The sequence below is a fragment of the Arvicola amphibius genome, chromosome 3 (genome assembly GCF_903992535.2).
Source record: "Arvicola amphibius chromosome 3, mArvAmp1.2, whole genome shotgun sequence".
Lineage (NCBI taxonomy): Eukaryota > Metazoa > Chordata > Mammalia > Rodentia > Cricetidae > Arvicola > Arvicola amphibius.
This window is the reverse complement of record NC_052049.1, coordinates 108,226,932-108,252,378: the sequence shown is the minus strand read 5'-3', so window position 1 is coordinate 108,252,378 and position 25,447 is coordinate 108,226,932. Positions and strand designations below refer to the sequence as shown.

Sequence of the window (25,447 nt, the reverse complement as noted above, 5' to 3'; positions counted from 1 at the left end):
GCTTGGGATTCTTGGGGCACCTTGCTGATGCTGGGGACATCACTGAACTGGGAATATCCAACTCCCTCAGTGCTCAGATCACCTACCAACAACAGAAGAACTCACTGAGAAAGTCCAGCTCAGCCCTTCCCAAATACATTTGTACCAAAGAGAGACTGAGCGAATTGTTATGGCTTTGTTATCATGAGCAAGGGGATTGGGCTGTCGAACATTCTTCAGCTTCTGAAGGGCTTGACATAATGGAAGGCATTGTGACTTGACCATTAACTTAAAGTACCCAGAGGGTGGGACTGCTATGCTGAGTAGAAAAGACCAAATTGAATGTCACGTCAGTTGTGGATGCCAGACAACATTTGTATGGCAATGCCATCCACACCCTCCTCACCCTCCCCAAGCCCTGTACATCACCTCAAGTCACACCACATTATTCCTCCACAGGCACCACAGAGTTCTCCTTGTTCTCTGAAGGGATAGCAAGGTAGTCAGACCTGCAGAGGACATGGGGGACAGGGGGCGGGGTGGGGGGACAAGAGGCAGTGCTTTAGTAGTCATTGGTGAACATGTAGGAAACAGGAAGGCATGTGACGCAGGGACAAGGCTGTGCACAGAATAGCCCTGTATTTCCTCGTGGTTGGGCCTCCCAAGACAAATCTACAATTAGCCGCTCAGCAGATATAGCAATGATCCTCATCATATTCGCATATGAAGACCTCCACCATCAGTGCGGGCATCGCTCAGCATCTTAGGATACAGACAGAGTTTGACTGAACTGAATGGTTAGGGATTTGTATTTCGCAGCTGCTTTCATTTTCATCTGCCCAGTGACTGGTGACTTTGAGCATCTCCATATGTTTGAAAGCGATCTTGTTTTCTACTTCTAAATCTCATTTTTCTCCTGAAGTATTTAATTTTTTTTATTGTTTCATGTTTGGAAAATTTGTCCCAATCTGTTGTTAATAAGTTTTCCTATAGCTTCTTAGCACGAGCAATTAAGGTTTTCCATATAATGTAGTGAAAATTATCTTTGGTATATTATTGAAGAATTTTCCCTGCAAAACGTGATGCTTTAAATATAAATTCTTATTCATCTATAAAGAGGAACATTTTCCACATATTATTATTTTGCTCCATTAGGGCAATTTTCAAGTTTTGTGTCTACTTTTAAAATTTACTCCGGATTTGTTCTGGCTTGTAGAGACATGGGTAATGTTATTAACTCCTCTCTGCTAATCTCACACTTGGCCTTATCCCCTTATGGACAATCTTTATAGCTCCTGAGACAAATCCTACTACTGACGTCTTCCAGGCGTACTGCTTTTGATTTGCACTGACTTGGGTCAGAGGTGGGCAGACTTCCGACCCACAAATATAGTTAGTTACCTGTTTAAAGTATTGTGCACAGAAAAACCCAGAAGAATATTAAAACATAAGTCCTGTGTAGCTTTGCAAAACCTAAGATAATCGAGTTGTACTTTGGATTAAAGTATTGTTGCCCCTTTCCCTCCTGTGTGATCTTTAAGATGAATTTATCAGACTCTCCAAGAAATCATATGGAGGTTTTTATTGGAATTTCATTGACTTTGAAGATGATTTTGGGCAAGAAATGCCTTGAAGAGCGAGGTTTCATTCTCTAGTCTTTGGGTTTTTCTCGTTTTTCAGTAAGGTGCTGTCATTTTCTCCTCAGAGGTCTTCCACCCTTTTTACTGTCTTTATTCCTAAGTACTGTTGGACATTTGTTACAATTGCAATAAAAGTTTTTAAAAGATTTTTTTTATGTGTAATGGACGTTTTGTCTGCATGTATGTATGTGTACCATGTGTGTTCTTGGTATCCATGGAGGTCAGAAAAGGGTGCTGGATCCCCTGGAACTGGAAAGACAGACAGTTGTGAGCCACCATGTTGGCGCTGGAAATTGAGCCTCTATCCTCTGCAAGAGCAGCAAGTGCTCTTAAATCCTGAGCCATCTCCTTAGCCCTTGTTGCAATTAATTATTTTTTTTTAATTTAAGGATTTAAATGTGCTTCTACACATCTGTTGCTGGGATATAGTCAGTTTTTTTTTTTTTTGAGATTCTTGCTTTGCTCTCCCTCAGAGATGTAGTTTGAGAAATATCTTATGAGGTGATCTTGTCCTTTTATGAACATCATAAAGTATTAATACCCAAACTGAGCTGTCATTAGGTGATGTGATTTTATGGAACCACTATGGTACCCGTGGTCTGTGATTGAATAAAATATTATGTGATACATGATTGAAGGTGGATTTGCATTGGCGACCTTATAGAATATCCTTAACTAGGTTGCTTAAAGAGATTTTATGTAGATAATGATACTTTGGGTGTAATAATGATAATATATTTTTCTTCTTTGTAAATCTTATCCTGCTCTTCTTCATATTGGTGATGGTTAGTATTAACCATCAGTTCAAAGCCTAGGAGGCAAATCATTGGGCACCCATGTGAGACATTGTGTAGGTTACATTACTGTGTAGATTACTGTGAAGCATTGTTCAGATTGCATTAACTGATACAGGTCCTCAGCTTGATTTCTTTTTTCAGTGAGCTTTTAGGTTGGGAGGAGATTTAGAAAGGAGAGCTAGGCCCAGCTAGCCTGGGGTACCTTGTGAGGCCTTGGCTGGGAGTGGGCCCCTTTGGAATGTTTTCTTTTTTTTATTCTCTTATTTCTGTAGCTTTGAATCAAATTTCTCATCTTAGATTTTCTTCATCATGTGGATAGTGCCTATTTAAATCCCAAATACTGTGACAGCAAGCTTGCCATTACTTATTTCCAAGACTCTTTTCTGGTTCTTCTTGGAGTCAGACCAGCATAGATAAGTTCCTTGGATTTTCTCAAAGCTGGCTGTCATCTGTCTACCCTTTTAGCCCCCTGGGGATTCTAACTGTACTGGAGGTTCTTAGTTCCTACTCTGTTTCTTGTGTGAGCCCAATTGGAGGTACATTGTATCCAAGCCTCCGTATACCTTACTGAACCATGCGTACTGTCTTTACAAAAAATTGGTTGTAATTTTTATTTCTCTGAGATGATGGGTATCACAAAAATGAGTTAATTTAAACTTCTGATAAAATTTAAATTTATCAAAAATGTAAATTAAAAATTAAAAATAGCCGGTTGGTGGTGGTGCATGTCCTTTAGTTCTAGCACTTGGGAGGCAGAGGCAGGCGAATCTCTGTGAGTTTGAGTCCAGCCTGATCTACAAGAGCTAGTTCCAGGACGGGCTCCAAAGCCACAGAGAAACCCTGTTTCAAAAAACAAAATGAAAACAAACAAACAAAAATTCTAGGCAATAATGGCTTAGGCATTTTAGGTACTGCCTCAGCAGTGTCTGGATGTCTGTGGACTTTTCTTTTTCTACATACCTCCATTTTCTTTTCCAAACAATAGGCTAATAGTGTTTCTTAGCCCCTTGTCTTTATAGACTCCAGCAGCCCTCACATGTAGTCAGTCTTGAGTGTGGCTTGGTGAAAGTGGGGAGTAGAGGCTGGATACTAGGGGATTAGAGTCCCTGCTTGAAGTATTCACTTGCTACCAAGCTTAAAGGAAAGAGCGTGTTTTGTGGCGCTCCTTAGCTAATGAAGGGCCGTGCCCAGGTGGGTGGACGCGCTCCAAATGCAGAAAGAGAACAGCTGAATGTGACAGAAAGAGCATAGATATCAAGACTAAAAGGCCCAGGTTCAATTCCCAGCTTCTCCATTCACCGCGGCAATGTGCTTGCCTTCTGTGAGGCAGCCTCAACTCAACATTGACCAACCGGTTATGATCATACATAACCTTATGAGATTGCTTTGGCAGCTGTTTGTCTTTTCCCATACATAGTGGTTTAGTGTGTAGGCCAAGAGACAGCTGGCCTAAATCCAAATCTTGATTTGACTCTGTGCTGGCTAGTGTTTCGTCAGCTCAACACAAGCTAGGAAAGGTAACCTCAGTTGAAAAACCAAGGTCGCTATCAAGCTGGTTTGTGGACAAAGCCTGTGGGGCATTTTCTTGATTGATGATTGCTGTGGGAAGGCCCAGCTCACTGTGGGTGGTGGCAGCCCTGCGTAGGTGGTCCTGAGTAAGCCATGAGGAGAAGCCAGTAAGAATTTCCTCCGTGGCCTCTGCTTTGGTTCCTGCTTCTAAGCTCCTGGTCTGCTATCTCTGAGGACAGCCAGTGATGTGGAAGTATAAACGAAGTGAACCCTCCCTGCCCCCAGCAGTTTGTTTTTTTTTCACCATAGCAATAGTAACTAAGACAGTCTATGACTTACAACGGCCTTTCCAGAACCTCTTCTAGGCTATTTTTATCTGTACAGTACATATATATAATAATGTATCCTTTATAGATATTTTTTCTGTGGGGTTGAGAAATTGTTTCTCTGCGTAACAGCTGTGACTGTCCTGGAACTCTATAGAGCAGGGTGGAAACTCTTTGTACACCAGGCTGGCCTTGAACCCGCAGAGATCTGCCTACATCTGCCGGAATTAAAGGCGTGTACCACTACCACCTGGTTCTGGCTCCGGGAGAGTTCTTATTATATTGTTAAGAGGAATGTAGACAGGTACGTGAGCTTAACCCTCACGGGTGAGAGCACACATTCCGAGTGTGTGAGCTGTCCTTCATTACTTACGCATTTTCCTGGGCTGCCTCTTCAGCCTTGGAGACCTTTCTGTAGCAGTAGATCATCTCAATGAACAGCCATAAGGTGAGGAAGACCAGGAGGATGTACATCATGATTTCTGAGACCACGGAGGTGAAGTCTTCTCCCGCTACAAGGAGGAGAATGGGGTTCAGAACACATGTGTCCCACAGGACCCAGAGCTGTCGCTGGGCTCACAGATATACGAAGCCTGTGTTTAAGTCTCAAATAAACGCCAAGTCTAGAGGAGCTTATGAGGATATCAAAGGAATCCCCATTGCTGACTCGCTATCGGATTTCTCACTTGACTGTTCAGCTTTTCTAGACATAAGGATGAGGGGAACGAAAATGAAAGAAGGAATGAGAGTCAGGATGATTGCGGACACACACACACAGTAATGCATCCGCCATATACTCTCTACTGTGTAATACTCATTTCTTTTGCGTCGCAGTTTCTTAACCTGTAAAATGAGGATAATGATTCACGGTACTCTGGATTGATGCGAATGCAGCATTACTCAGTGTATTTGAGGGTGATGAACTCCGGGACAGCACAATTGCAAGGCGCTTGCCTCATACCCCCGGCACTACGCAACAAACAAACATAACATCAAAATGGCCCCACTGTCTTGTCAGAGGTGAAGCTCCACACAGATATAAGGAACATGCTTTATTCTAGCCACCTATGACCTCTGAGCCACAGGGAGTAGAGGTGGTGTCCCCAGAGAGAAGGATCATTTAGGGCTACCATCGTCAATGGTAGAAGCATGTTCGCCATGGGTCTGGAAGGAGAAATGAGGGCCAAACCTCAAGAGAAGTGAGTACTGGAAGGTTCAGGAAACTTACGAGGACTCTCCCCAGGTCTCTAGTGACAGGATATGTACGCCTTTTGTGGTCCATCCTTTCTCACTTCCCTTCCATTCGGCTAGCTTATAACCTCTCTTATGTATTGGTGTTCTTGACTCTCTGGTTTGATTTCTTGCCTCCTGTGTCCTTGGACTGTGTCCTGCTTTCAGCCTCCTGAGAAGGACCCTCGATTCTGCTGAAAGCCCCTCCAGGGGACCTTCTCCTGGGATCTTGGGTAGCATTGTTCCACCCATGCTCAGTTTTCCCCAGCCCGTAAAATCACTTCCGGGAGGCACTGTGCTGTGCATCCTCTCTACTGACTGCAAGAATTTGTTTTTGAAGTGTGATCCAGCTTCTCAAATCTAGATACTTAGACCTTCAGCTTTCTTTCTCCTGTTGGAGCTGGAGGTCATGGGTGAAGCTGGGAGCATACGAGCATGAACATATTCCTCACCTGTCTTTTCTGCGGGGTTTGCTAGGACCTGATAAATGTGTTTGGTAGGCTTGCCATAAAGTGTGGTATTTCTATTTTGGTGCCAGAGCTCCGAGGGAGTAACGGGAAGGTTCCCTCTGTATTTCTGTCGCCTGTAGGAGAAGAGGCCACAGCTTCCTGTCTTAGAATGAGGACAGAGAGACTGAGCCGGGAAAAAGTCAACAAGGAGAACCAGGCAGATTCCCTGGGGCTCCAGGAATGGGGCAAACAGACATCTGTCATATGTACCTGTGAGTGACCTGAGGGTGGGGAGGCCTTCCAAGGGGTTCCAGAGGCAAAATCCAAACCCAGAGAGAAAGCGTCATGGGGCAGAGCGAGATGCAGTTGGGAGGGGGGGTTAACTTGATAGTGGAAAAATGTGGATGTTGGTCCCTGTTCTCATGGCGCTTCATGCTCCTAAGCAAGCCCTTTGCTCCTCAGAGCGCTCCCGCCACACCTGTAGCCTCCATGTGCCTGAGGGGAGCCATAGGAACACTTATTACCGCTCCTGAAGTCATACCCACAAGGGCGCCTGCATTAAATACTATGCAAACTCCTTCCCAGCCCTACCGCCTGTGTGGCTCTGTTGTTCAATTTATGAATTTGTTTTCCCCCCCCTCTGTTCTTATCCGAGGATTGCTCTGGTGACGAACAGGCAGGCTAGCTCAGTGGTGCCACACTTTCCCATGGGCTGTGTCCCCACATCTCTGGAGACCAGAGCCAGAGAGAGCAGGGGATAGAGACCCACAGGCACTTGCTGACGAGCCAACAGGCACCAGTCAACAGTTCCTGAGATGAACACAAGATGGCACCAGGCTCCCTTCCCCTGGGAGGCGAGATTGCATAAACAAATGAGGGTAATGGAACTTTGAACAGATTTTTACCTCAGAGAGCTTCCTGTTCAACCCCCCTGTTTCCTCACCAGAGGACACAGTGCTGAGAGAGGAAGTGGATCAGCACGTTTTCATTCAGGTGGCCTGAGCCGGCTACATGTGCAGAACCAGACCTCCCTTCCGCTAGAGTTAGTTACAGTATCTCATTGCCATTCACCCTCAAGACCCAGCAACTGTCACTGCCTCCATTTTATAACAATGATACTTTTTATTTTTAAACTAGCCAGTGGCCTGGAGGCTGTGATTCCTCCACTCCCTTGCTTAAGGCAAGCTCTGTCTATACCCATCTTGTCTTCTCCCTCCGCAGCCGCATCACCACCTGCTCACCAGCCTGTATCTTAGGGCAGCGGTAAGAACATGCTGGAAATACAACTGTGTGAGGGGTTCTGAGAATGGCATGGCGGCCTAGCCCTGGTGAGGAAACCCGAAAGGAGGTGCAGGGTTCACATTCTGCTTTGGGAAGGAGTGTTTGCCAGGGCTGTGAGCCACAGTTCTTTGAGTCTCCTGATAGTGGGGGAGGAGCAGTTTGTGCGGTTCCCCCACGATTCTGGACTCAGATTGCACAGGAATGCAATATACAGGTTAGGTTACTGACAGAATTTCCCACCTGCCACCAACAAATGCAAAGGGTCTGTTGACTTTAAAGACTAGAGAGCTAGCAACTTGTTCCCATTCCTAGCTGAAGACGGACACCTGAAGAGAGAGATACTACAGATGGGGAAGGGCCAGCAAGATGGATTGTCAGGTAAAGGGGCCTGCCACCAAGCCTGATGAACTGAGTTCAATGTTATCACCACATAGTAGGAGGACAGAACCAACTCCCATGAGCTGTCCCCTGAACTCCTCATACACCATGGCACATGTGTGTGCATGCAGAGAGACACAGAGAGAGGAGAAAGAGAGAGAGAGAGAGAGAGAGAGAGAGAGAGAGAGAGAGAGAGAGAGAGCAAATAAATGTAAATTTAAAATTTTAAAACTCTGATGAGACTTGAAGCTCACTAAATTTTGAACGTAATTTGTTTGGAGATATATGTGGCTCGCAATAGAAGAGATGATGTTTACCTATAAATTAGGGACTCAACACTGGCCAGAGAAAAAGTCATGCCTGAATTATTAGCTGGAGGCCTTGTGGAGGCTGTCCTTTTCCTCTAGGGAACCAGGGAAGTTATCCTAATATCTTGTTTTAGCCTGTCTGCTCTGACGAGGCAGGTTGTAGGAAGTGGGCCCTGCAAGGAAGGCAGGTCTGCGTATCACATGTGTGGAAAGCCACTGTCCTCCACCGCAACCCCTGAAGAGACTGGGCCCCAGCCTTACCCTCTTCAGTGACTCTCAAGGGTATTAGTCTCGTGGTCTTGACAAAGGGCCTGTGTGCCTCAAATTCAAACTCCCTGGACACGTTGCATGTGTAGAGGCCAGAGTCGTTCAGAGTGACATTGAGCACAGTGATGGACACGTCCTGCAGGTCTTTGCTCCCGTTCCACTGCAGACGACCTTGAAAGGGGCTCTCCACCTCCTGGTGGCCATTGCGATACTCGTATATCTGCAGAGAGAGGATCAGAAGCAGACGGTGGCAAAAGCGACAGGGAGGAAGGAAGAACAGGAGTTTCCACGGGGCAGGAAAACTAAGGGACAAGGTAACCAGAAGACCCAGAGCATGGGGTGGAGGTAGGATGAAGAGGCACAGAGGAAGCCGTGGGAGAGAGTGAAGACGGGAAAGCAGGTAGAGGCAGAGAGAGGTCTGGACACGTAGACATGGTGAGGGGAGAGGCAGCATGGAGTAGTCAGAAAGAATCCTGGGCGAACAAAAAGGAGCAGAGTGGAGAAGAAAGGAGGGTGGCTGATCCGTAAAGGAGACTAGTAACAGGAAAAGGAAAGGATGGAGACAGAAAAGGGCGTAAGGAAGGACAGTGAGCGAGGTGATGAGGCGGCCAGCAATGGAGAAGATATAGAGACCAACAAAGCAGCTGTTAGCAGGGGTGACACCTGACAGCCCTGAGCTTAATGCCTGACTCTCTGACCTGGTATCCATCATGGTGGTCATAGCCAGGACATATACAGGAATCCAGAATGTGAGGGAAGGCCAGTGAGCAGAGAACTCAACAACAGAGAGATGTGTAGAGCTTTTGCTTTGGGCCGAAATAGAACCAAAGTCAACTCTTTCCGACTTTTTTCTCAGATACTTCCACTCTGACATGACACTTTTTCCATCTAGGCTCCACTAAGCGTAGGTGTGGACTAAAATTCAGACTCATGTTCCTAGATATTAACATTTAGTGCCTCGGGTGCACCTTGTGGTCTGGGACAGGTATACCAGCAGCGAACACAGCTAGTCCATGACAAGGCCTTGAGCCCATGGGCCGGCCCTTCCAATCCAGCCAAGACCTCTGGATTCCTAGAACTGGGCACTAACTCTGAGTATACCTCCCTGGTGTGCGACTCAAGCTTAAGTTAGACTCTAAAAAGTCGCTGCTGGTCCTTGCCTTGGCACCAGGCTGGAGCCAACCTAGGTTCAAATACCACGTAGTAGTACCTAGAACAGAAATGAATCCACTTGGGAAGTGGAGGGAGAATGAGCAAGTGAAAGTCAGCGTCACCGTGTTGTCTCCAGTAGGTGAAGAGACCCAGGAGAGCAAAGGAGAGCTCCAGAGAGAGCCTTGGGTCTGCTGTCAGACCACCATCTACAGATCTAAACTTGTGTGTGTGTTCAAATCTAAACTCCTTTGCTAAGTTAACGTTGTTCTTTTGCTCTTCACTTTCCCCAATGAACACACCATATTTCAAGGACATTTAAAATGAATTAGACATCAGAGCTCACGTGTCCTGCCTGGTAATGACCCCGTCAAGAAGCTTTTGTTTTTATCCCCATTTAAAAGGATAAAATAATCGGAGGCATCAAGGGATTGACTATGTCTAAGGGTATGGAGCCAAATAGCGTGAAGAAAAGAATCAAAGCCAGGCAGGCTGACTCCAGAGTCAGCCAAAGTATGGACACTGATTTAAATCAACCACAACCACTTGAGCGCTGTCCCACACCAGAACTGACATTGACCCTGACCCTGGCACAGAGTCTGGAGGGCTTCTTACCCTGCCAGGAGTGAAACCCTTGGTGTATATCCCATTGAGGTTTAGGGTTCCTCTTGGGGAGAATGGCAGCATGACCACCTGGGGTACAGCATGTGTCAAGAAGTAACTAAACAGTTTGCCCACAGAGGTGGCTCTCCTGGGCATATCAGTTGATACAAGCTCTGGTCATCTCAGTTGCTCCTACTTCACTGGGACTGTGATAGTTGGAAGAGCTATTGTGCTACTTCACATAAAGCTTCCTTGCTTGCTTGCTTTCAACTTCATTAAGTGCATTTCAGAGGACTGCGTGAAAAATGAACACGCCTGTAAGAGGTCCACCAGGGTGCCCAGCCCACACAGGCTCTATCAACACATTTACCTCTTTGTACCCCTTCTCCTGCTTGTAACTAGGATTGCTTACAGCTGGCCGAGTGCCTGCTTTGCAAAGACCCTGGGCGACTCTAAGGCTGTCAGTTATCTGCTGAGGTGATGTCAGTGCTCAGGAGAGGAGGGAATGTCATGTCAAGGCATCAAATCTCCCAGACTGTCGGGAGCCAGGCATACAACAGCATAGAGCAGCAAACGAAAGACCAGAGGCAGCAGTCTGACATACAAGGAAATCTTTACCGCCCTCAGGCCTGTAGAACCATTCCACCACAGTGGTGGCCTCCACCTCCTCCCTCTTCATGCAGGAGATGCAGCGCAGCTTCATGGGATTGCCCTTCACGGCTTCCGTCTCCGAGGGTACTTCCACACACACAGGGAAGCAGACTCTGACTGGAGAGAGGATGGGTGACAAGGAGGGGACAATCAGAGTGGGCATTGGGGAATGAGGAGGGAGGGAGGAAAGACAGAGAAGAAAGAATCATGAGACACGCTTGAAAATAATAAGACCCACGTGTGCATCTGTTGCTGGGGCTCCTTGAGTCCGCATGAGCAGAATGGGTCTCGATTAAGATGGTGCAGAGATGGATCTTGACTGGAAGGTTTTGGAAGCCATGAAGATGCAGGACAGGACGGACTTGAGTCTAACCTCAAAGCCTTGGAGTTTAGGAGGAGACAGACCATGCTATCATCCGTCAACTGTCCATCCACATGACCATTCATCCAGCAGCCATGAAAATCCATTTTTTGTCAGGTCTGATGCTAGATTAGAGACTCAAGAAAGAACAAAACACTAGACATGCTCTCCATGTATCTGTAACCTAGCAAAGAGTACATTTCTTGTGGTGATTCAACCCGAACACACAAGAGGTCATGTTGGTAATGTGCCCAGATCCACAAAGGGGCAATTAGTTACTTGTGCTTGGGCTGAGGAGGAGAGAGGATTGGTGGGCCATGAAATAGAAAGGTAGATAGGACCCACGCTGAAAAGACCTGCATGCACTTTGTGGTGTAATATATTGAGGACTCTAATGTCAAGCAGAGAGGGAATCTGAGTTTGGGGGCCCATGAAAAATGGTGCAGCATCAGTATAAATATGGCAAATGGACCACTTAGTCTGGAGCAAAGCTCTGTGCAGAGTAGAAAGACAGAATTCAAATTCTGGAGAGGTCAGGTGATCAAACACCACCTTGTACACCACATGGAGGTTTGGAAACTCCAAGTCCAAAGAAAGAAGGCGACTATGTCAGATTGCAAATTCAGAACCAATCAAAATCAGGACACAGATGCCAACGAAGCGAGAACAAGTGTGGGATGCATTAGCAGATGCACAGTGTGCAGAGGGAAGTAGACGTAGTTCTGCAATGTTCAGAACAAACCCGGATGCTGTGATGCATTCAGCATCTCACATTCAACAAAAGGAGGCCGTTCATGGGTGCACACCCAAAGGTGATCAGGAAGGCCCATCAGCAAGACCTGGTAAGGGACAAATGAGGGAACATGGGTGCTGAATTTGGACACAGGACAGGTTTGTCTTCAAACATTTCGAGCTGACAAATGGAAAAGAAAGTTAATTAGAGTCAAATTTAAAAGTTTTAAAACTCAGTTTAAGTGCAGTTAACTTGTTTTTCTTCTGGTGTTTTGAGACAGGGTCTTACTGAATTGCCCAGGCTAGCCTTGAACTCACAATACTCTTGCTTCAGTCTCCCAGGTGACATTATAGGCATGTGGCGTCAAATCTAACTTTAAACAAATACCTCCTAGTTAGCCAGGATTTGCTGCAGGTGTGAGGTCAGTATGAGCTACTGAGTACGACCCTGTATCCACTAAATCATTAGCAAATATTGCTTGGAGCTGTAGCTCAGTTGGTAGAGTGCTTGCCTAACATGCATGAAGCTCCAAGACTGAATAAATCAGTTTAGAGTGGCACATGCTTGCAGTTCCAGCCCTCAGGATACTGAGATAGGAGGATCAGAAATTCAGGGACTTCCTAGCTACTTATTACATTTGAGGCCAGCATAAGTTACAGGAGACTCTGCCTCAAAAAAACAACTTTAAAATAAAGTATATTTTCAGATGCTGCAGCTGTTCATAAAATCAAAAAAACTATGTGGTAAGGGATTTTATACCTAATAATCGGGAAGACTCAAAAGTGTGACCACTACCATCATGACTTTGAAGAATCCTCTGGTACCCTGTCCATGAATTAATGGTAAGCATAGGCTCTGCAAGGCAGAACAAAACACACTGATATTTCAAAACTAGCTCAATGTTACATTTCATTTTAAACGTGGAATTTAGAACCTGTTGGCACTATAATTAAAGTTTTAAAAATGTTCTAAATGAAAAAAAATGAATTGGCTTTTAAACCCTCAAGGGAAGTGGGCTAGCCTTATCCAGCAGTCTACAGAAGATCCGTTTCATTGTTTTAATGGGGAAAGGTCCACATCTTGCGGGAAATCATTAGAAACATGTTGGGTATGTGGTAAACTTGTAGTCTTCATTACAGACTTGCTTTCAAATCAACTAAAAAGCATTACTGTACAAAAGTGTATGCAGCAAGAACTCCATGTAACATAGATTCTCATATTTGTTGAGGGGTGCCAATATGGACGGTCTCAAAGGCATGAAAGGGAAAAGTCACAAGGAATGCACCGCTACAGCAGTAGAAGCAGGTTGAGAGCGGTGTTTGAAAACTTAAGGACTGTGTTTGAATAACTGTCTAACTTCTCTGAGACTCAGTTTATTCAATAATTTTTTTTTTTTTTTTGGTTTTTCGAGACAGGGTTTCTCTGCAACTTTTTTAGAGCCTGGCCTGGAACTAGCTCTTGTAGACCAGGCTGGCCTCGAACTCACAGAGATCCGCCTGCCTCTGCCTCCCGAGTGCTGGGATTAAAGGCGTGTGCCACCACCGCCTGGCTCAATAATTTTTTTTAAAAAATAAAACACCCAGTAGATAGATCATGAAAATCCTATGGATTAATTTACAAAATTGTGCCCTGAATCAATATCACTAATAATGGTATTTATCTCCATTTATTTGGTGAATGTATTGAGTACCCACTGTGCAGCCAGTTTGGTACCAAGAACCAAACAAACCCATCCCAGCTCCCTTGGAGTCTGAATATCAATGGGGCTGGTACAAGTAGGTTACAAAACAAAATAAAGCAGCAGAGGAGGGAGAGAGGATGAGAGGAGGTGGGCAGGGGAGGGAAGGCAAGGAGAGGAGAGGAAGAACATATTATCAGGACTGGCCTCACTGGGATTGAAACACTGGCATTGGGAAGCTGCTGAAGAGAAAAAAAAAGAAGAAGCCACAGGGATGTCTGTGTGAGGTGATGACAAGCAAGAGGGTTCAAATGAGTGTGCCTGTCATATCGGAGGAACAGCAAAGCCCAGGGTGGGAAACCAGCAAACAGTGAGAACAGAGACAGGTAAGGGAGGGGGAGGATCCCATCTCACCAGGTCTTATAGGACACAGTTAGAGCTTTGACTTTTGCACAGCATGAAGTAGGGAATCTTGAAGGCTCTGAGTTGAATAATATGATTTCTACTATGTTGCACGGTCAATGTGCCAAGGGGAGAATAAACTGACAGGGGAAGCGGATTCAAAGGTAAAAGCAGAAAGAATAATTAAGAGGTTGGTACAGGGCCTGGCAAGATGGAGCAGCCGATAAAGCCACTTGCAGCCAAGGTGAACAAACTGGAGTTCAACCCCTGTGTCCCACATGATAAAGGAAAAGAACTGACTCGCGTAAGTTATCTTCTACCTCTCCACATGTGCACAGTGGCATGTGCTTCCCCCACACAAGAAATAAATCCAAAGAGATGGCTCAATGGTTAGGAGTTCCTGTTGTTCCTGTAGAGGACCTGAATTTGGTTCCCAATGCCCATGTCAGGTACCTTATAACCATCTGTAACTTCAATTCCAGGGGATATGATACCCACCTCTGGCTTCTAGGGCATCTCCACACATGTACATATACCTCCACATCAACACACACACACACACACACACATACACACGAGAAATGATTAAGAAAAAATTTTAAAAAGCTGTACAGTGGCGAAACTGGGCAGTCCTTTTGCCTAGGTGATAGCAGAGCTAGCTTACACAGTGTTGCATAACAGAATTGGGGGCTGTGCTCTAATGAACACACAGCTGGATTGCAGAGGAGGAGCGCAGGCATTCATCTGTAATGAAAGGGGAAGCACCCTGCACAGTAGAGAGTGTTGGGTGTCGGTGGCAGTGTATGGAGTGTGGCTGCCTCCTTTAGAGGGCCCTTGGAGAGAAGACCCACTGTGAACCTTCTCCTGGCTAAGTCCAGTTTTAAGGCAAGACAACTCTGCTCCTGCAGTCCCAGACAGCACATTACAAAATGGCCACAAAATTCTCTCACCTCATTTGCTTGCACCTTGCAGTGGGACCTCCCACTCCTTCCATCAACAGGGAAGTCAGTTTCCCCACCATGCCACTGCCTTGTTTCCTGTGACATTATCTAGGTATCCTCAAAAGGTAGAACACATGGAAGAGGTCAACCCACATCACTGGCTATGTATCTCTTGAAATGTTCTGGACTGCATCATTGACCTTGGAATGCAGCTTCATATGAATACATTAATAATGAAGACAGTCATGAAAAAGTGACAAATTAAGAATGACAGATAACAAAACAAAACACCTAAAAAACCCTTCTCTGTTCCTTCCAGATCTTTCTCTTCTTTGCCCTTCCTGATCTTTCCCTAGACTGCTTCCTCTACAGTAAGATAATGAAGGCTTTAATTATAATGTAAATAATGTTCAAGGGGGGGGGACACGAATAAAGTTATTTTTAGACCTTAACATCCTGAAATGATTTGGTCTATCAGATTAGCAGAGCCTTGAAGGAATGAGATTCATGAAGGGCTGCCAAGAGAAGAAAAATCCCCCAATACAGAGGACCCTTGGGGGAGCAAAAGTAGAGAAGGCACTGGGAGCTAAAGGATGGATGAAGTCCTAGGAAAAGGGGGGTGGCGTTGGGGGATGAGAGGAAGGCTTAGAGGAGAAATACCAGGACCAGAGTCCAGTTGACAATTGCACACAGCATCACGTGTCTACAAGGAAGACAGGGATCCATCGGGAAGACAGCAGCTCTCTAGCAAGCCCTCTGTTCTTCACGAACTCACATTCTCATGCCCTAACATGGAAATAGCTCTCATGTTGCCCCTCCATGATGTGGTGGTCCAAAGACCTAATGGATACAAGAATTATTTGCAACTAAAGGAAAACTGTACTTGTGAGTGAGGCTCTTCCCCCACACAAACAACCGAGTGTTCTGAAACCCTTTGGCTGGTCACAGAATCTTGGAGTGAGCAAGGATAAATGTAACCTGTCCTGTTTGTTATCCCCAAGATTTCTGAGGGAGTAGGGAAGACAGGGCCCTCTGAAAGTTCTAGTAATATTCTGTCAATATTCCCTTCTGACTGACTTGTGAGCTGAAAGGGGCATTATGTATGATCTGTGGCCGCTCCCAGACTTCACATTCATCAGGCATTCTGGGGATGTCACCAAATAAAAATGAAGAAGTAGGACCGGTAGAGCTGAGAAGCAAACCAGAGGTTTGTGGTTCCTAGACCCAGACTGCTGAGGCTGCAGCATTTCCCCACCCCCCAGCCCACTGGATGTGGGGAGGGAACTTATAGATTTAGAGTCTGGAAAAAATTCTCTACCGACCTCTTCCAAGCCCTCACTACAACTTGAACTTCACCCACACCTTTCCTTATCCTATCAGACTAACTAACCTCTTCCAAACCTCACAGCCCTAGCATTTCCCTGGGGCAAATAGTAGCCTTGATGTTCAAGACAGGTGAGCTCACTAGCAGTGCATTGTGTCAGTTTCATCTCCAAGTAGACTGTGGTCTACAGGGAATGGGCTGTGGTGAGTCTGCCCCTGGGGTTGGTGTTATTTTCTTCCTTTTCTGTCCTATTATTCTTGTTTCATTATAGGCATTTTGTTCAACAGGAAACTGGGCACTTCCTCTGGTCACATGCAAAATCCAAATAATGCATGCAGCTCCAATTTTTGTCCAAGGCTTGACAAAGTGGTGTGAAGGCAAAGAGGCATGCCTGCCACTGCCCAGGCAGAGGGGCAGCCAAGCCCAGTGCAAGAACATAACCCCACAAGCCTACTTTCTGTAACAGAGATGGACACAGTCCATTATGGTTTTTTTTCTTTCTTTTTTGAGCTTGGAGGAAGGTAGCTAAACTGATTTATGAAATGAAGAACACCTATACTTGATCTGAGGGCTGGGTCAGAGACATGAAAGCAAAGATGCCAGAAATCACACGCATACACATGCACACACACACACACACACACACACATGCACACACACACTGCTGAGTCTCACTAGTCCATTTAAATACTCATACTAATGTGCTCAGATACATGCTAGTTCATATAATTATAAACAGGGACCTATATTTACATACAGTAAAATACTGCGTGTATCACAGTATTTTATTAGCACCTAGATGCCCAATTCCCTTAGCACTCATTCAGGGACCTTGTTGTAAGCTATACTTGAGCATTATTTTCACAAGTTCCTTATCTAGAGGGGCAATGCCACCTCAGTCTCTCACAACTAACAATCATTCAGAAAAAAAAAACTACAAAAACTCCAGCAAACAAAACAAACCAGCTAATCAAATACCAAAGCACCTCAGCTCCAAATGCTCCTGGAAACTAAATGCATTTCACATCTGTCTATCAATGCACACCAGCCAATGACAGGAGCCACTATCTCACCCATTCCTTGTTAAAATTTAACAGATGGGTGAACTACAGTATTTTCTCTCTAAAATTCATGCATCCAGTTTTTGTGCTTTATTTTTTTTTCAAGTAGAAAGAAATACTCCCCCAACCCACAGAGATGTTCAGGACTGAGTCTTCACCGGGTAATGCAATGTAAACACAAGTGAGAATCTTAAAATAATGGATCAGGATACATTCCTTTCAGCAAAGGGGTAAGCTAGGGGAGGACATAGGGATAATTAGGAAAGGAGTGAGGCTGGAAGAAGCACCAAAGAAGGTTGGGGGGGGGGAGGATATCAAGAAGCCACAGGGTAGTGGGGGGAGGTGCCTTTGCAACCTCCAATGCCAGCCTTCTGGGAGCACATGTGGACACCCATGTCTGGCAGACATACACAGAAGGAAGCCAAGCAAGCTCCTTTTTGTCACCAGTGACATCAATTAAGTGTTATTATTGTTATCATGATGCCTGTTACCTGCATATTGCAGGGCAGGGTGCTGTACTTACCCCAGTAGACGAGCATGAGGGATGCTAGGGGAAGCAATCTGTTGAAGGCAGGCATCTTTTTCTGTAAGTGGTTTCTGGAGCTAAACAGAGAGAATCTCTGTCAAAGACTGCGCCCTCTGATTCTTTCGAGGAAACCCTTAGGGATCAGCTGCCCCCAGGGGAGCGACCTTCTGAGTGGGAGGAGGAAGAAAGGTCATGCGCCCTGTCTGGGGGGGGTCTGCGGAATCCAGAGCTGAGTGTGGGTGTCAGCTCATGCCACCTCGTGTTCTCTCGCTGGAGCGCGTCCCCGGGCTTGGCTCAGCACCACGGACAGTAGCCTCCCCGCCCACCCCGATCTCGGAATTCCAATCTCTCCCCAGCTTCCAGCTTTTGCAACCAAAGCAAAGTGGGCTAGGAAGGGAAGCGCACAGCCAGCGCGGGGATGCTGGGCTGTCAAAGGAGTCAAGTCGATTCACCTTTCGCCACCCCTAGGGACAGTGACACTCCGACTTAGATCCTCCGAGACTCAGGAGCTCCGGCAGGCTTCTCGGGCTGGGTGTGTCCCCACTCCAGCCGTCGTCTGGGCTACAGAATTTGTTCCACCTCAGTCTTGTACACAGGGGCCTGGGCTCCCGGGCGGTCCTCCGGGGGCTGGAAAAGAGGCGGGAGCTCCCGTAGTGTTGGTGATCTCAGAGGTGGTAGAAGGAAGGAACCCCTTCCGTGGAGCGCGCCCCTGGATCCTGTGGATCCCCGACGCTGGGTGATTGGGTGATCAAGCCGCCCCTCTCCAGGGCTGCCCCCTTGTCGAGTGTGTTGCCAGCCTTGACATGCGCAGGCGGCTCTTCGCCGGTCGCTACGGACCCTCCCCCTTGAACACACATTCCCCTCCCCTAAATCGGCGTGCCCCTCCCAGGGCTGGCGCGCTGAGAAGAGGGGGCGGAGCCCGGCTCAACGCAAACACCTCCTTCCGAGGTGGCTTCTTGTCTGGCTAGCTAACTGTCACTCAGGACTGCTACTGTCTGGGCTTCTCTCTGGGTTATGGACACACAGTTACCTACCAATTCGCACCCTCCAGGCAACCCTGCTCTTGCTGCCTCCCGAGTATGCTTGCCTACAGCTCTGGGAAAGGGAGGAACACATCTCTTTGAAGCAGTGATGTCATCTATAATGTTCCCGGTGCTAAGCTGGCTCCTCGCTGGCTTCTCTTCGCCCTCCACCCCATCTCCTCCCGTCCTGTCTGCCTAGCCTTTGTCTTGCCTTGATTAATGGGTTCCCAACCCAAAGGGCACAGCAAGACAATTTATGCTTATGGCAAGTGGGGTAGGGTGTGGCACACCTGTTCCCACCTCATGGGTCAGCCTGGATCCAAATGCGGGCTTGAGAGAAGCTTTGGGGTAGGGATAAAGGATGGTTTTCCGCTTCCCAGGTTCTTTGCGGTCTCCCACCCCCCACCCCGCCCCGTAACCATTTGTAAAAGGCAGATAGATGGTGTTGAGGCGTTTTTCCAACTCTTAGCCACTCCCTACTCCTAGCAGCTGCTGAACATCCCCGCCCTATTTCTGGAAGGGAAACCTGAACCTTTACACTCAGTTCTAAACTCGAGTTGATTTAACGGATTAGGCATGCCTGGAATGGAAGGGCAAGCCTGGCCCCAGCCATGGTTTCCTTCTCTTCTGCTCTCTTGCTGAAAGGGGGAACTTAATACTGATATTTCGAAAAGGAATCCAGAGTAACAGCGAGCTGTAAATGAACTGTACACAGGAAATGCTCTATACTAAGATGTCACACACGGAGACACAGAAGATCCCAATCAGGTTTCTCTCTCTCTCTCTCTCTCTCTCTCTCTCTCTCTCTCTCTCTCTCTCTCTCTCTCTCTCTCTCTCTCTCTCTCTCTCTCTCTTTCTCTCTTTCCTCATTTTGGTTTTCCAGACAGGGTTTCGCTGTAGCTATCGATCCTGTCCTGGAACTAGCTCTTGTAGACCAGGCTGGCCTGGAACTCACGATTATCCACCTGCCTCTCCCAATCTTGAGGTCCTCAAAATTGACATTAGCAACTTTTTTCACCTTGTGAACCAGTGAGAAACATTCCTGATGAGTGTGCTTGGATGTTCTTGCTGTGGCAGCTGACTCTTCACAATTTAACTCCTTCTGGTGTTTAAGGAAGTTCTCTGGGATCATTTGAATTCTGTACTGCTTCCTCCCCAAACTTTGTCAAATGCTCTTAGTACATTTTCCTTAATAAGGGAATTATTTCCTCCATGTGCCATCACAAGGACTTCTTGTTTAGGACTAAGCTTCCTTAGTGCACAAAATTTTCTAGTCAGTTTCAACCTTAGGCCACCCTGGCCGCTTTCCTGTAGGATTTTTGATTCATCAGCATGATTCTTTAGTGACATCATGAATAGGAGCTGGTGCTTTCTGTGTGGTCTGAGCAGAACAAATGCAGTGGAATCAGCACACAATCGCTTAGGAGGGAAATTCTATTAAAATACATCCGCACAGCTCATGCATCATAATATTAGTACGTTCAGTTAAAACGTGAAGGATTTGTCCCCGGACTTGTTGCAGAGTCATTTTGTACTTGTGCACACAATTTGGAAAATTTCGTTATGAAACTTAGCAATTACTGTTAAAATTTATTAGTTCCAGGCATTGAATTCTGTCAATATTGTTATTGAATTTCAGTTCAGCCATGAAATATCTCTTCCTGCTTAGGTTTGATTTCATCTGCCGTCATGAAAATCACTTACTCTGAACCCTGCAGAAGAGGGGGAGGAGGGATTGTAGGAGCCAGTGGGTAGAGGACACCATGGGAATATGGCCCCTGGAATCAACTAAGCAGGGCTCACAGGGGCTCACAGAGACTGAAGTGACAATCACAGACCCTGAATGGGTCTGAACTAGGTCCTCTGCACATACATACTTTATGGTTTTGTGGCTTGGTGTTCTTGTGGGATTCCCAACAGTGGGAGTGGGGAGTGTCTCTGACTCTTTTGCCTCTGCTTGGGACTCTTTTCCTCCTACTGGGTTGCCTTTTCCTGTCTTCATATAACTTGCTAGGCCATGTTTGGTAAAAAAAAAAAAAAAAAGCCTGCTCTCTCTCTCTCTCTCTCTCTCTCTCTCTCTCTCTCTCTCTCTCTTTCTCTCTCTCTGGGAAAAGGAGGAGAAGTGGATTTGTGGGAGAGGGGAGGCGAGGGATGGACTGGAAAGAGTGGAGGAAGAGGAAACTGCAGTGGGGATGTAATGTATGAGAGAAGAATAAGGGGAAAAAAAGAAAAGGAATCTACAGACCAAGTTTTTAGCACATGAACAGATTAAAACAAACCGACAGTAGGTCCTGGCATGCTCCTAAGACAGTACCCTAGCATAATTTTTTCTTTTTAAGCACAGTAGCTTAGTCTCTGAGACCCAAAGACATTTTCCTACTTGCACATATATTGCATGATACATTTTGAAAATTTAGAATAAAACGCAACAATTAGATTTTTAGTAATCTAAAGAAAAGAAGCAGAATCAATGCTTCACATTAAATTTTGATTATAATTTATTTATTTGTTTTGTGTGTTCATATGTGCATGTATATGGGCATATGTGTGTCCTAGTATGTGTATAGAGGTACAAAGACAGCTTGTGGGAGTTAGTTCTGTCCTTCTACCTCGTGGATGCTGTGTGTGGAACTAAGGACATCAGACTTGGTGCAAATGCCTCTATTCTGTGAGCCTCTTGCCAGCCCTGTTCTGGCGATTGATTCATCAGCAGCATTTTAAGTGTTCCTTTGGTAAAGTCTTGAGATTTTTGGGAAATGTACTTGCTTCCAGTTCTCACAAGCCATTTTCCAGAGTGCTTGGTCTTTGTTCTTCTGCTGTTTCCTTCTGGCAGGAGCTTTCTGCCACATTTGCAAGTACCTTAAGTCCCTTGAAGTACATCTGGTCTTGTTCTGAGATGTCATTTTAAATTTAAATTTTATTTTATATGTATGGGTATTTTGCCTGCATGTGCATCTGTGCACTGTGTGTATGCAGTGCCTGTGGAAGACAGAAGAGGGTGTTAGATTCCTTAAAATTGGAGTTACATGGATGGTTGTGAGCACTCATGTAGGTGCTGGGCATCGAACCTGGATCCTCTGGATAAGTAACAAGTGTTCCTAACTGACAAACCATTGCTCTAGCCCTTGTTCTGAGAGCTTTTTAAAACTTACGTAAAATAGTAAGTTATCCCTTCCTCTTTGGGACCTGTATCAATGTGTCTTGCTGGTATTAGCTTGGTCTTTCCCATGTAGTAATCATTGTGCTCTTACTGCTGATGCATGAGGCTATGGGTGATGATTGTTCTTGACTACTGGCTGGTTGGATTGAACACCTAGGAGGTTAGAAAGGCATACTCTGGCTGTATCTGTGAGGGCCTTCCCCAAGAGGCTTAACTAAGGAGGACAAACCCACCCTGAATATGGGAGACACCATAACATGGGACAGGGACTGGATGGACTAAAAGGGAAAGGAGAAAGTCTCATAGTGCTGGTACTCTGTCTTTCTGATTCCCAAGCAATAAAGGTGAGTGAGTTCTGCTCCCCCTCACACTTCTGCCATGATAATATGACACCTCTGCAACTATGAGCCCCCCCAAAGCCTTTTCTTCTTTAACTTGAACTTGTCAGGTATTTTGTTGAAGTGTTGAAAAACTGACCAATACACCGTACGATCATTTTTTCTTTTTTAATGGTTTTTATTGAGTTATATATTTCTCTGCTCTCTTTCCTTCCTCCCCCTCTACCTTTACCCTCCCCCATAAATATGATCAGGTTTCTAAGCAGTTGACATAGCAGTCTATGTTTCACAAGGTCATGTATATTTGTCTTTTGGTGTCCACAGGTTCTTGATTTCAGGAACCATAGACACTCAACTCTAGAGAAGCACAAGACCATTCTTTAAAGTGGAATTGAGTTCATATATAATCTGTCCCCTCCTCACACTTTAACTTATCTCTAGGTTACTTACAATAACTAATGCAACATATGTACATCGTTGCTAAACTACACTGTTTGAAGCGCAGCAAGAGCAAAAGTTAGGCCACCAGTGTGGATCAGCGGATTGAAGGACTTGGTGCCAAGGCTGATGGCCAGAACTCATCAGATGGAAGGGGAGATTAGACTTCGAAAGTTGTCCTCTGATCTCCATAGGCACTCTGGGGCATTTCATTAAACACATTGTTTTTTCCTGAATGTTTTCACCCTGTGACTGGGGGAATCCATTCACTCGGAGCCCATGCATACATGACTGTGCGTTCCTCAGTCAAAGCCCTCCTGTATCATCTTCCTGTCCTAAAACACAATCTAGAATCCTCCACATGGTGAAGTAACTTGACCCTAAGCCTTGGCTGTCTTCTCAGAGTTGTTGACAACTCTTTGCCTTGTCCACAATGTTCCACCTACACATCTTTAGAAAACAGATAACCTCCAAACTCACCAAGAACTCCATTATCACTATTATTACAACCCTTGTACCCAACATGACATGTTCTTATCCTGAAGTGTTTTCCGTTCTTTGACTTGTTTCTTTCCATTTTTGCCTTGTCTCCAATGCCCTCCCCTTAGAGTGACTTATCCTGGCTCACTCTTCTAAACCAGCACCTGTCCTACCCACCTCCTTCACTTGAGGCTTCTCTACCTCATTTTTATTTCTTGTATTCACATTTTCCTTCACTAGCTTAAATTATTTAATTCCAGTTTAAGTACTTGCGTCAATTCCAACTCCTTCACCAGGATGCTTCTCCATGACAACTGCCTTCTTTGTTCTGTTCCTTGTTATGTTTCTTGGCATGGACTGGTGTAGTCAGGCACTGGGTGGGTCCTCTACACAGAGGACTCAAGCCAACAAATAATGAATGGAGGAGAAAGTAAGAATAGTACGGAAGGGAATGAATGACTTCAGAATCAGTACTGGAAACAGGCAAAGACTCATCACGAGAAACAAGAGAAGGCTCATCGAGGAGCAATGCTGTGACGGTGAAGAGTAAGGACAGAGAGCTTGAAGAAGAGGTCCACACAGAATCAGAGGTGTTCCAGATTTTGGATAATGGGGGGAAAGGATGCTAATGGTGGGGAAAAGGCCTCTTTGACATACAGGGAAAAGTTGATCATTTTGTATATCAATTCACCAAGACTACCAAGTGTGTGTTGGTCAGAGACAACAGTAGTTCCAGTGATAGAAAAAAAAGGGACTGTAAGATTCACATAGTTATCTGGGAACAGCAGGAACCCAAATGATCCCTGGAGTCTAGTGGTGGAGAGGCACAGGTGAACATGGGCCTGGGAAGGTAGTCTGAATTCCTGGGGACCCCCTCTTGAAGCATAAGAGCACTCCAGGAGAACCATTTACGATCTGAATGTGCCTGAATTAAGAGTTGGGATACAGGCATCAGTCTGCTCGAGGGGAGTCAAGCCACCGACCTGTTTTTGCTATTCTAAGTAAATATTGAAATATAGTGCACCCCCTCTGGGACAAGAAGGAAGACTCATGTTTATTTTAAACTGTAGTCATAGAGCACATGTGAGACTTAGTGATATCAGGCTCCCAAATTGTTCCCTCATCCTGCCAGTCAGCTGTAGGGAATTGTCATCAGCCAAGGAAGTGTGGGATTAGAGCAGGAAGCAGTGGCATTATGATTAGACCACTCAGTCCCTTCCTGGATTTGCACATGGCAGTGAGCCTGGTGGATAAGGTGGCACCAAGCATGCCTATTGAAATGCATTGGATTTCATTCAATGAGAACGTCTGACTAATATATTTCTTTTTTCCCCTTTTTGTTTGTTCTTCATAAGAGGAGCATCTGTTTGGCCGGATCTAATGAATTAGTTTTAGTTTAGGTTGTATAACATTGTTTCATGAGATTCAGAATGTACCTTTAAGATATGAGAGACTAGTTATCTCCTTTGAAGGTGGAAAGGCTGGTGTCTGAGAGATTAAATGATTTGTGTGTTACAGCTTTTTCAATATTCAGGAAACTTCCTTCAGTTTCTGTTCCATGCTCAGCACTACTCTCTGGCCAAATTTGTCTTTCACGAACACTGAGATATGGGGGTCCGTGCTGGAAACTGGAGCCATAGAGGGAAAGTACCGGGAAAGTCCTGAAAAGGTGGTATTTGAAAATAGAACTAGTAGGCTTTCCCCAAGACAAAGAATGGCAGTTTAGGGGGTTCATGGGTGCAGTTGCCATTCTTGTGCTTTTAATCTGAAGCGCTTTGCACAGAAGGACTGTGGTCTTGCGACTCTGAACTGTCCTTCACCTGTCTGAACACCTGCTCCCAGCTGATGATATTGCTTAGTAGACTATGGGTCTGGATGGCTCAGGGATGTGGGTCTCTGGTATATGACCTTTAAGAGGCATAGTATCTTGGAGGGACTGACGAAACAGTTCAGTCCATAAAGTTCTTGCCATAAAAGCAAGAGGACCCAAGTTAGGTCTACAGCATCCATGTAAAAGCAAGCTATAGTGTCCTGAATCTGTATTCTCAGAACTGAGGAAATGGAGATGGAGGGATTTCTGGACTTCCCTGCCAGAAGTCTAACTGAACACAAAATATTTGTTTATTGCAGGCCACAGTAGGAAACATGGACAGATCCATCTGAGCTGCCTGGAAGCAGGATCAGCATCGTGGGCTATTCCAGAGAAAAGAGGTCACAGTACTATCACAGACATCTTATTTAATATTAATGAAATATAAAACAAACTGTTACAGCTAGAATATTTTTTGCATCCTGCGTTAAAACACAAAGCACAGATACTAGAACATATAGAACTGCTTCCTTAATTTCTGTCTTTATACCCATTGAGTAGTGCATCTCTCAACCCTCATCAGAGACATTTTCTAAACATTACCTA

At 45.5% G+C, this 25,447-nt stretch overlaps 1 protein-coding gene across 1 annotated transcript; it reads right to left on the bottom strand.

Annotated features, from left to right (window-relative positions):
- Positions 1-424: 424 nt before the first annotated feature.
- Positions 425-17,645, bottom strand: Scn3b (sodium voltage-gated channel beta subunit 3). Its single transcript, XM_038324093.1, has 5 exons — positions 17,591-17,645; positions 10,521-10,684; positions 8,159-8,384; positions 4,625-4,763; positions 425-488 (listed from the first exon to the last, which is right to left on the bottom strand). Exons 1-5 carry the CDS (start codon positions 17,643-17,645, stop codon positions 425-427), a joined length of 648 nt encoding a protein of 215 aa, XP_038180021.1.
- Between the last annotated feature and the right edge of the window lie 7,802 nt (positions 17,646-25,447).